The 12,570-nt window shown below is 42.0% G+C and overlaps 1 protein-coding gene across 6 annotated transcripts in view; it reads right to left on the bottom strand.

Moving 5' to 3' along the window:
• Positions 1–12,570, bottom strand: part of dlc1 (DLC1 Rho GTPase activating protein) — a 129,852-nt gene that overhangs the window by 6,460 nt on the left and 110,822 nt on the right. For all 6 annotated transcript variants that reach the window (XM_055205730.2, XM_055205732.2, XM_055205731.2 and 3 more), the window contains 8 exons: positions 10,401–10,472; positions 9,109–9,190; positions 8,319–8,382; positions 4,561–6,125; positions 3,996–4,175; positions 3,096–3,255; positions 2,210–2,417; positions 155–368 (listed from right to left, as the gene is read on the bottom strand). In XM_055205730.2, coding sequence (XP_055061705.2) covers positions 155–368; positions 2,210–2,417; positions 3,096–3,255; positions 3,996–4,175; positions 4,561–6,125; positions 8,319–8,382; positions 9,109–9,190; positions 10,401–10,472 — 2,545 coding nt within the window. The remainder of the gene's footprint in view (positions 1–154; positions 369–2,209; positions 2,418–3,095; positions 3,256–3,995; positions 4,176–4,560; positions 6,126–8,318; positions 8,383–9,108; positions 9,191–10,400; positions 10,473–12,570) is intronic.

Raw genomic sequence — 12,570 nt, 5'->3', positions numbered from 1 at the left:
CGTAACAGAGTATAATTGCAAGGTTTAGGGGTTTGAAGTAGTCACATTCCAAATATGATAGCACCTCGAGCAAAGTGCAATTAAAGAGATGAGAGGAGCTACGTGCAGTGTGTTAACAGATGTTTCTCTCGACCGTACGTGCGCACACACACACCTGGGCGAAGAGCTCTCTCTCCGCAGCGTGTTGAGATGGAAGAGAGAAGGAGCCAGACACACGGCCAGGTTGGTGCAGGTCATCTGGTTCTCGTCCACGCAGGCAGTCACGTCGCTCAGGAAACACAGCAAGGTCTGCAGGGCCTCGCGGTTCTCATCGGGTAACAGCAGCACTGCGGCCCTCACTGCCTGCAGACGCTGTTCTTTGGGAACGTCTAAAAGAGACAGTGGATTTTTAATGGTTTATCTCAGATATGCCACAATAACCAACACAAAGTTCCAGCACATATTTTCTATATGATCAACACGTCCGCAAGTGATTTGCTTTCATGTCTCTAAATCTGCTGACAGACACGCATTACTGAGAAAAAAGATGGTTGTGAACACTTTGATGTGAATAGAAATCTCATATGCGGTTTTATGTGTGAATGCTCATTGTGTCTCTTATCCTTACCCTTGGGAACGAAAGCCTGCACAAACAAAAAAACAGGCGCACACAGACCCTTTCTTGTCCGTGTGGAATGCTAAGACCTCCACTGTGGTCGGGGTCAGCTACAGTACTTGGGAGAACATGCTAGTTTTTTTTTTGCCATTTTGGTTGTGGTAACAGATTGTTTCTATCAGGCAATATGTTTATGAGAGACAGGGTTTATAAAAGTATTTATGTCATAGTATTAATATGATGAAATTCTGTTGAATTTTCTTGTGAATAAATATGTCACATGGCCAGCATACCTCAGATATGACTTTATGGAATACAGATGAGTATAAAACAATTTAAAATTGAATAACTTGTTCCTGCACAAGTCTAAAGGACACATCAGCTTATCAATTTTAAAATCTCTAGTATTTGGTGCCCATACCGAAACACATAAAAATAAACACAAATAGACAGCTGTAATTGAAGCTTTTGGCGATTATTTCATTGTTTTACCCGTAATTGTAATCCCGATTAGTTTTTCGATTAATAGTACAGCCCTTACTCCATAAAATAAAATTATAAATGAAGAGTTTGGTTCCAAAACATGATAAACGCCATTTAAAAAGTATTGTATCAGGTCAGTATTTAAAAGTAAATTCTTAATTTTAACGCAAAATCCAATATTCGTCATGTTATTCTGTCATTTTTTCTCAAATTTTTTCCAAAAATGCGATAAACGCCAGTGCTTCTTTTCTGCAGAATGCAATAAATCCACTCAACAAATCACAGTGCACCATTCCACGCATTGTAACAGCAATGGCGGCGTGTTAAATACACACGGAATCCTAGTATTTCTCATCTACTTTGTGATCAACAAATAAACAAAAACAAAATAATACTTGATGGCATTGCTAAACCTGTGGTGGTTTTCTATGGCGGGGAAGAAACGTAAGCCATCAAAATCGATGCACATTTATATATTAATTCAATAGATTTATAGCATTTTGAAAGAAAAAATAATCAGTTTTTATAATAAATCTTTGAAAATCAAATTATGGATTTAAATTTTTAATGTTATTGTAACCTAAAGATGCTTTGTGAAAGTTTGTAACAGAAAATAGTGGTTTTCATCTTATCACTTTCTTGGTATAGAAAACACGTTTTTACCGAAATTAGTCTAAATGGATTTATTGCGTTTTGGAACCAAACTCTTCAAATGTAGTCTTTGGTTTGAAGATTCAGATACAGATTATTACAGTGAGCACACACACACACACACACAAACACATTACAACATGTGTAAGGTATGTCTGTGTGGTGTGAAATAGCTGCGGTAACTACACACTTCCTTGTAAGTTACAGTTTGGCGTTGACTCTGATAGTGATTTATTGGTGCCAAAACGTCATTTGACTGCTATTTCCTGAATTGAATTTGTTTAGACTTCTTTATCTTTCAGAATGATTCAGCCATCCAAGAACAAGAATTTACAGCTATTTGCATGTTGCCCTTTGAGATACATGTGTTTCTCTTGCATCAGAAGTCAATATCTTAAAGTACAGAATGTTTTTTGTACATGTTGTCTAGTCTCCGATGCGCCATCTACATCTAGTAATGAATTGTGTGCGTGTTCTTACATTGATATATCTGCAGGAAGGTATCGGACAGTTTGCTGGTAAGCAGGGGCTCTGGAAGGTCTCGGAAGTACTGCTTTAGCATGTCGGCCACATCGTAAGCCGACTGACCCTCGTAGTTGACTCCGCCCCCACTGGCGCAGCATGATTCGTTCATTTGGCGAAGGGCTTGGATACGCGATTTCACCCCTGATTTTCTGAAGAGCCCAACCTGTGGAGAAAGATGGTAAGAGATGTATGATAAACCACCAATTACAGTTAAGTGTGTTTTGAAGTTTTCCAGTCACACAAAAAGAAATCTTAAAGGCACATCTCGGAAAACGTCCGACCACTCCTTACATAACCCAGCCACGAAAGCAGTGGTGTCTAAAATTGTAACTATTATATAATTTGTCAAGCTGGCTCTAGATGAAGAGGTTTGTCTATAGTCCATAGGTCACTTGCTCTCTCATAAGCACTTTTGGAATGGAATGTCGACCATGTGGGTAATTGTGGTAATATGTAACTAGTGGATACATCTAACCGGGAAAGACTCGCAAGGTAATTTCACCGTATGTAGACTCGAATGTGCATGTGTTGAACCTAGGTATGTGCCCAGCGATAAAACAACAGATGTCCCGTGCTTGAATTTGGGTCCTGTTACGTATAATGACACTGCAGGGAATGTGCAACTAAACAGCTGTTCAAATAGGGATCATTTACCTAGGTTATGACCTTGTAGTCATTTTTCCTCTACGGAACAGCTTTTAACTAATAAATAACCTGACTATTGATTTGACTATACAACAAAACCAATTTAAGTAAGTTTTTGGCATGTTTGGGCATTTTTCTTTAAGTATTGCCCGGACAAGCATGCACTTGTATGGTTTAAATGTCCGTCACGTCTTACCTGGTCAAGGCATTGGCTCCGTAGGTAACGCATGGCTTGCTGGATACTCAGGGGCAGGGGCTGTCCGCTCCTCTGAACTATCACCTGCAGAGGAACTCCAAACACATTTCTGTCCTTGTAATCTCGAACCTTGATCCTCTTCATGAATTTAGGGACAGCCCTGTCAAGCATACAAGCATACATGTAAGTCAAACTGAAGTTGTACACAGGAAGCATACCATGAATAAATAGCAAAGACAGCAATAATTATTTCTGAAATATCTACAGCTGAGATGGGTATTCATAGGCACAAATGGGTACATATGAGCACCACTTGTTGACAGGATGCTGTTCTACAAGTGTACGAGTCTGCAGGTCATTGTGTATTTAAGGGGAAACCTCTAGAAGCTGAGGGGCCACTTAAAGCTGTTTCCCCCTTTTAGAGTCAAAAGGATAAACACAAAGACATCAGACAATGGCTCTGAGCAAAGAGAGAAAATGGAATTGAGCACATCCGCATGACCGGGTGTTTGTTTTCCAACCGGCAGTGTGCATGAGTGTGTGTGCATGTCTAAAAAAAGCCAATAGCGGGCTTGTCACTATCATGATTTGTGGTAGTTTCATGAGAACACATAAAAATCTCTTTGCTGGATGTGGTGATGTGCAGATGTGTGTCTGGGGGGGTCTAACAGGAACATGTCGTTCAAAAAAACCAATGGCACACAACAGCTTTGTGTTTTGGAGGTGTGATATATCCAGCCCCAAGGTGCAGGCTAAAAAAAGTGGGTAGGTGGAAAAATGCACCACAGGAAATGGTAGGAGTTTATAACCTGTGAGGTCTGTATTTATATCGACTAGATCCTGAGGCCTAAGTAAAGAATAGAGATCAGACAGACAGAAAGAGTGTTTGTGTGTTCTCACCAGCTGAAGCCGTGTTTGTTGGTGGGTGTGTATCTCTCTAGTAGAGCAGTAAGTTTGAGCAGGCTGTATTTCTGAAGGAGGTTCATCTGCAGAACTGACTGACATCCAACTTGTAACACTGTTGACGACAGACTTGGCCTGTGGGAGGTTTGGAAACTTGGCCAGCGCAGCTTCTGAGGTCTATAACATAAGCATTCATAAAATAAATATACCTGTTATATAAACACACTTAACTATTTACAATCTGTTTTACGAAAAACACACATTGTAAACTGAGTGACTTGTTAAGATTATGCAAAAAGATATAAAATCAAGCTATAGGATCAACTATCAGGGGTAAATCTTTGAATTCCAATGGTACATTCCACTGGGATTCCGTATCCTATCCTTGTTATGTAAGGAGAGCCGTTCTGACATGCTTTTCTCTCCCTCCCTTCCTGCATCTTAATTCATTGTTTCACAGGCATGACAGTTTTCCATAGAGTACTGCCGAAGCTTTACATCGCTACAGAAATATTTTTGTAAAATCAAAGACCAAGCTTGTGTCTCTGTGTTTTAGTATCACCTGTTGGTTCGTGTAAGTGATGCTCCCACACCAGAATCACATCTCTCGCGTCCACTGAGTGTCTCGTCCCTTTCTGTTAGTGGGTTTCCAGTGCTGTCTTGATCGCTGCAGTTCTCTTCTAAGTGGTTCTGCAGTGGGGATGATGGACAGGGAGATGCAGAATCAAGGGCTGAATCTGAATCCCCTTCTTCTTCCTCTTCGTCTTCCTCCTCTTCACCAGTTCCGGTTTCTGACCAGGCATTTACCAATTCTTGAAGGCCACTGACCCGCTCTAACACATCATCCAGTTTTGGCTCTTCTTCTCCTTCCTCCTCCTCATCTCCCACTTCTGAGAAAGGAACATTGTCATAGATGCTCAAACGACTGTCTACTGAGGCAACAGAGCCCCTCTGTGGTGGTGGACGACGACATATGTTATCACCACTACAATAAGATGCCCCATCTGCAAGTGCTTTAGGAAAAGTGCCAGGTTTGTGGCCTTCAGGCAAATAGAAGAAGATCACACCCCCTTCATCTACCCTACTGTCCTCGTCTTTAATTCGTCTATTGTCCAACCTCTCACGGTTGTGCCGGTTATTCTCTGCAGTTGTGCTGGGCTCCAACCTTTTACTCTGGTGGTGCTGCTTCTCATCCTGGTCTTCAGAACGTTGCAACACAACAAAATTAAATGGGTCAAAGCCTTCCAAGTACATTCCACCTCTTTTTGTAGACCCAGCTGCCGTGCTATGACTACGTGCTCTTGAGACGGGACTGGGTGTACTTACAGCACTCCCACTGCTGGCCTCTGACTGGCTACTCCCTGCACTCCCGCTACTTGTCTGTGTTGAATAGGAGATGCTTCTGGTTCGGTTACCATTGCGATCCAGAGTTGCGATGTCGACGCAGTTAAGGCGCCGCAGTTTGTCATCATCAAGACCCTCCTTCGGCACTGGCCCACTGATCTCCAGCCTACCTTGTCCAGCTGGACCTTTCTTCTTGCGTTTGGATGCCGCATTGCTGCTGCTGCGTAGCCGCAAGCTTTCCATGCGCTTCAAGAAGCTTTTTGCTCTTGAACGTGTGCTTTTTTCAGCGGCACTAGTTATCAAGGTGGGTTTTACCTCAAACGCAAAGGTACCACGATCCAATGGAGAAGGCAGCCCATCAGACAGGGAGTCTTCGTTGGCACCTGAAGTCCCAGAGGAACATACGCTAGCAACTGAGCTTGCCCTTGTTGTGGTGGCTGTGTTAGCATTAGAGATGGTCGTGGCAGGGCTGGATGGTACAGTGGTACTCAAAGATCCTTCTCGACTTCCACTACCAGCACTGTGCAGAGAACCCACCTCTGGCTGTTCACTAAGGTCTGTTAAGACGCTCTCAGAACTGACATTAACTCCCTCTTTTAGAAGGGGTCCTCTGGTAAAACGTTCATCTTGGGATAGGAAGGTAGTGAAGGAGCTTTTGTCTCCAGCCGGAGGAGAGAACACATCCAGGTCCAGCTGGTCTAGGCGGGACCAACGCTTGCTGTCCCGCTGGAAAGTCCAACGGCCACTTATGGCACATGGCTCATCCTCATCAGAATCCTCACTCTGAAATAAGAGCGAGAACAGTTATAGGACCATTAAGGAAACTTTAAGATCAGTGTAGCCAAGCTCAGTAATGACAAATTACAGTCACAAAAAGACAAGTTAGGGCGCACTGACATTATACTTAACCAGACCAACAGATCGATTGGCGTGTGACATTAAAGTAACACAAAATTGACTGGAGAGTAGACTGCTCTTAATATGCTTTAAATCTCTCTCGCAGTTATTAAATGTCATAAACCAATTAGTCTGCGTAGCACACATGATGTCACACACACCTGTGTTTACTTGGGGTGGTTTGGGATGTGGTGACATGTGGCTATATGTAATTGTGTGTACCCATATGCCCCACATCTGAATTTCATTCATTCGCACAGGATAAGCAAATTTGTACTTTGTTCAACGAAATATGGTAGGTCTTTTGCGGTAATTTTTACTTAGAAAAATTACAAACATGGCCGATTCGCATGGGATTAAGATCACGGACGACCTCAGCAATTATTACAAATGATTATAGGTCACCAGGCAATACTAATCCCGTGTGAATAGGGTTTAAATCAACAGATTATAACACATTATTATTTCCCCTTAATGTCACGTGTCATTTCACTATTGGACTTGGGCTTCATGTCATTGGTAAGAGACCAGGTCCATTGAAGGAAAAAGACATTATATGCTTATCCATGTCACAACATAGTCACATGTCCACCATTCCCCCCCTCTACTTTCACCAGATTAATCTATCTCCTCCCTCAGGGTGGTTGAGATGGAAAGATGGGGGTGGTGGACAAAAAATTCCAGGCCAGCTCTCAGGGTTTACACCCCAGCCTGAAAAGGCAGGTCTGGTCCCATCCCCCATCAATGCAATCATCCCAAGTAAACCTGAAGAACCATGTGACTGCTGGACAAAGTGGTTGAAAAGAAGGTGAAAATATTTGAGAGGAACATGCCTGTGCTGCAATGGCAGATCTTTATCACCAAATGCAGTTCGAAAGTTCTCAACCAGAATTATTATTTAAAAAAAAAAAAAAATATATATATATATATATATATATATATATATATATATATATATATAATTTCATAGCGAGAGTAGGGAGTTTTAAAGCATTAAAGCAAAAAACTGGATTAAATTTGTACACTCCTAGTTAAATAGTTTGCTGATCTTAGTTGAGCAGAACAGACTTCAGTCCCAAAGCCCTGACTAATCAGCAAACGCAAAACTAGTTAGCCGGTTAACAGGGGGTCGCGGGATCCAGAGGTGTTTCTTTCATGGTTCATAATAACGGAGGCGACGCAAGTCCATAAAACTGGGGTTACTTTAAAGCCCCTGAGGGCATGCCTTTGAACATAAAGAACATAGACCTGGGGTGTATCGTTCCCTTGCTGCCCCATAACATTTTTCTAATTTATTTTAAAACACTAACATGGGTGCAAATTTGAATTCATGAAGATTTTAAAAAAGCTGTAGGAAAAAAGGCAATGAATTCAGGAGAACCCTCCAGAGGCCACCTGAACAGATCAATGCATTCCAGGCATGGTTAGTGCTTGTAGGTCTGAAAAGGCCAGATCACTTCCTCAAGTCATCTTCTGACCTCTACCTTTGACTCCGTCAACATAAGATGACACCGAAGGGTCATCAGCTTTCATAGAAGGATGCCCACTTGACAACGCTGCCATTGTTTGGACTTTTACGTTTTAATGGCAGAAAAAGCCGTGGTTAGACATGACGGTTATCTCTGTGTCGAGATGACTTAACTGGATTGTTTATTGTTGCATTCTCGACCCACATGTAGTTTTGAGTCATAGCTTAGGGGCAGATTGAGACTATGCACACTTGCTCTGAAAACACAATTATAAAGTGACTAATAACTAAGCTGCGGATTGTGAATTCTCTTCCTTTTATGGTATGAACGGGGGTTTTAGGAAGTACACGGTGAGAAAATGATGACAAACAGGAGGAAAAGATAGCAGAAGGAGGACAGAAGTTACTGAAAGGCCCTCATTTGAGGCTTTGCCGCTCTGCCCTCAGGCTTTTAAAAATCATAAGAAACGAGACCTTCCTTCTAATTATCCGACACAAAAAGCAAACACAAGTTACACTCACAGGATGAGAGAGAGAGTGAAGAGAACATGGGTGAGGTGGAAGAAGGAAAGGGTTAACAAGTAAAACAATTTAGCAAAAAACACACTTACCCTCTTTCTCTGAGGAGTGATCTCTAATCTCATAAGAGCGCACTTGTTGAGGTTGTTGAGTCGCCTGCAATACACATAAATGTTTGAGTCAAACACTGAAAGTCATTTTAAAGCTGACACCTTGAAAAGAACCATGGGGCCGCAAACAAAGGCTAAGTCCAGTCATTAGCCTACAAACAGACTTTGCCAAAGTCAAAACCCAGGACAGCAACAAAAAAGAGGGGGGTAGAGATAGATGTTAAAGAAGACGAAAAGTGGGAGACGAGACCACTAATGAGCTGCTCAGGGATAAACTTCAGATTAAGGAGTAAGACAGACGGTCAGAGAATAAAAAGGAAGAAAAGAAAAAAGAAGGTAGAAATTTGGAGTGGTGACAACAATACAACAAAAGAAACGGAAAGCTTATCCACGAAGCCACCTGGTCAGTGTCATGTGACCCTGAGTTGGGGGAATGTGTGTTTGTCTGCATCAGGGGGCTGGCACCAGAAAATGGCCTCCAGATGTCTATGAGCTCCAGCTGGGCTATGATGGAGTATCTTTATCTTAAAAAAAGATACTGAATCCTTTTCTAACGTTTACAATTAGGCATTTAGCAGACGCTTTTATCAGAAGTGATTTTCCCCTGAGAGTGTAGTATGCGTATTCCAAAAGTGTATGTAGTATGGATACAAACTGTCCTGCGTAATGAAGCTAAATTTGATAAGGTCCCATTTGATAATGATCCTCAAAGGCAAAATTTATAACTCAAGAATGATTTTGTCGTGTGTGTGTGTGTGCGCGTGCATCTCACCTGCACAAAGCTTCTATGGCATCTTGATCCAGAAAGTCATGATCTCTGGTCACAGAGGAAATGTCAATAGGGAACTGACCATCTGAGAAGCAAGAAAAGACAAAGTTTTATTACAAATCAATTCAACTTCATGTTTGAGAACCAATAAAAATGGTGTGGGAGTGGGAGCAGGTGAAATAAATGCCTGCCGTCTATCATACATGCACGCAAACCTCATCTCCTCTAGTGTTGAAAAGGTAGAGGAAGTACATCTTAGCCAGCCAAATAAACACAGCTGCAGCATGGCAAACCTTACCAGTGGGAGGTGTGTGTGTAGGAAAGGGGGTGTTGCAATCACAATAGGCAGTTGGCAACCCTCAGAGAGCCCAGGCCGTCTTTATTAACTCAGTCTTTAATAACTTACACACTTAAGCCTAATTTATACTTCTGCGTCGATTGTAAAGCATACCCTACGTATAGACATGAACCCTACGCCGTAGCCTGAGGCGCACCTCTCCAAAAATGTAAATGAGTCGTATCTCCTCATATGCATTTCCTCTTGTGATGGTAAAAACAAAGTTGGGGTGCGATATTTAACAACTGAAGTTGCAACAAAGGCGCTGTCTATTTACCTCCACCACTGCTGATGCCACTCCCACAACGTACACAATAAGATGTTTTCAGCTTTTGCCTTGATACTCTGGGTAACATGCCAGTTGACACTGCCTACTAGCAATCTGCATGTGTAATTGGACGTCGACGCAGAAGTATAAATAAACTGACGCCAAACCTAGTAGGTCCTACGCAAAAACATAAATCAACCTTTATTAATTTACAGTTTTTTGGAAACCTCTACACTTTTTCAAGGCCAAATGACTTTGTAAGTTGTGTACGTGAGTCTGTGAGAGTAAGTAAGAGATAACAGAAGATTATGTTATTGCTTCCATCGTACTGTACTCACTGTCTCTTATCTAAAGTGGGGCAATCATGACAGTTTGGTAATACAATTCACATTCCTGTAATGGACAACACACCTCAATAGGCAGGTGGTGTCACGACAGCAGGTGTTATAATACAGTTGCGATATAGTGTTATCTATAATTCGTACTGATTATGTGACACAATTCCAAGTGTTTTTTCTAATATAAACTGACCAATGATCCCACCTACACATCTACACACTTTAAGAAGAATGTGGTTAAAGTGCTGTTAACAGAGGGATTTTGGGTGGGGGTAATGAACTGCGAACAAGGTGGGGGGCAATTGTGGTAGAAAGTCGAATGTTTGCACTGGTGACGCCAAATTTGTCCTACCTTCATACAGCTGGGCATACTGTGGAAAACCTGCAGCTTTCAGCCATGTACACGCCTCCGTTGCTTCAATTTCTGCAAGACATAGAAAGAGAGAGCTTGTTTACCTTTGGAAACATGTGTAACAGGAGTGAAGCATGTGTTTATCACACTGTTTTGCAGTACTCCATCTTTTCAGTTAGATTGACTTTTTGATCTGTCACTATAGTGTAAAGTTTGGGACAACAGTGCTAAGTGACCATCCACAGTGTCCTGAGATGTTGTTAGAGAAACCAGATCCTTCTCCATTAGTTGTAAACGACCCTTTAGACACCAAACGCCAAATGGCGTACACCAATCGAGGCATTTTGGCTCTTTCTGGAGACCGGTTTCACACAGTAAAGTGTCAGGATTAGAAGTTTAACTGTGATTTTCTTCACCAGAGAGACGCTTCTCAGATGTATAACACAAGTTCCATGCTTAAAAATGTTCATGTGAAACCAAATTGAGTCTGTTTTATTAAACAGCCAGTTTTAAAAGAACAGTCCCAAGAAAGTTAATACATCAACCCAGAGTTTTTGGTGTTTACTGGACTATGCAATGGTGAATGAACAGATAAGGATCGTCTTGCAAACTCAAAGATTGTTGTACTAAACTCAAGCAGGCATGACACAGGAACTAGCGCGTTACTGTGATCTCAATCTCTCCTGATAACTGCTGTGCCCCTGAGCAAGGCACTCAATCTCAGGTTGCTCCAGGGGGACTAATGCCCAGTTACTTTCGGATAAAAAGGGTCTAAAATGTCCATTCCTGGGATTAGTGCTAAAGTGCCACACAAAGCCAATGCTAGCACCATCTACAGGTCAAACAGAGGCATTGTACACAAACTACACAATTACATTTCACAATAGCAGGGCCCTCTTGCTTGTCTACATCTAATTGCTCCTAAAAACCTAATTATTGTAATTGCAATGATAGCGGTGATGTTGTACACAATTGAAAGACCACCTTAGATTGGTTCACCGTCTTTTTCGAAAAAAGGCCCTCTAGTAAATTAGGACGTGAATTAGGAGGGGCCCGGGAAAGGAGAGGCGCGAAAGACGTGCGTTATTAGACACTGCTGATTTTGCCCAGAGGAAGGGACGCAGAGTCTGCCTCAACTGGCGGGGATACGTGACTCCCCACTCGAATGAGCGTGAGAGTGACGGCACGCTTGGCAACAACAAAGGCACGCGATAAGGGAGGTCCTTTGTCAGTGGAGATGGAAGAGTAATTGAGGGAGAGGGAGTTTTTCAAAACATGCTTTGACAGCAAGAACGCCAATGCGAAAACAGGAGAACAAATACGACTTGACCGTGTGCACAGTACTCTCTCGTACCAAGGTGGATTCCTGCGAAAAAGTTGAACTATGCCCGAAAGCACTTTTTTTGGAGTTCATGAACTTTGAAGAATGTGCTACACTTAAAATAATGACACACTTTTTCTGAATGGTCTGTAATGAGCGCCGTGGCTTCCTGCGTGACTGTGGGAGTTTGTGTGTGTGCGTTTGCAGTGGCTAGCCATCGCTGAAGACCAAGCTGCTAGAAGACAGACTGCATTTAAATGTAAATGATAAATACACACATAAACACACAGAGGCTCCATGGCAGTGTCTCACAGACTGGCCTTTCATTCATCGGAAAGGTGTCCCCCCACCTGGTAACAAAGGGCTGCTATCATACAGGTGCCTATCAAGCTCAAGGCTGTCTGAGTAGACAATTCAATCTCACTATCATTCAGCGCAAAAAAAATGTAGGCACAAAGCCAGATGATACATTGTATTTCTCAGAGGTTGCTCTGTCATGTCTAAACATCAATTTTGGCAATATATCAGCCAATAAAAAGCTATTTTTAACACAGAAAACAGCCGATAGGCATGGCTGATATATCCTTTCATTTAAAGAGATACTCCACTTTTTTTGAAAATATGCTGATTTTCCAGCTCCCGTAAAGTTAAGCATTTGATTTTTACTGTTTTGGCATCCATTCAGCTGATCTCCGGGTTTGGCGGTACCCCTTTAGCAAAGCTTAGCACAATCCATTGAATATGATTAGACCCTTAGCCTCGCGCTAAAAAATAACCAAACAGTTTTGATATTTTTCCTATTTAAAACTTGACTCTTCTGTAGTTACATTGTGTACTAAAACCGACAGA

This window comes from Misgurnus anguillicaudatus, chromosome 3 (genome assembly GCF_027580225.2).
Source record: "Misgurnus anguillicaudatus chromosome 3, ASM2758022v2, whole genome shotgun sequence".
Taxonomy (NCBI): domain Eukaryota; kingdom Metazoa; phylum Chordata; class Actinopteri; order Cypriniformes; family Cobitidae; genus Misgurnus; species Misgurnus anguillicaudatus.
This window is presented reverse-complemented; position numbering and strand designations above follow the sequence as displayed.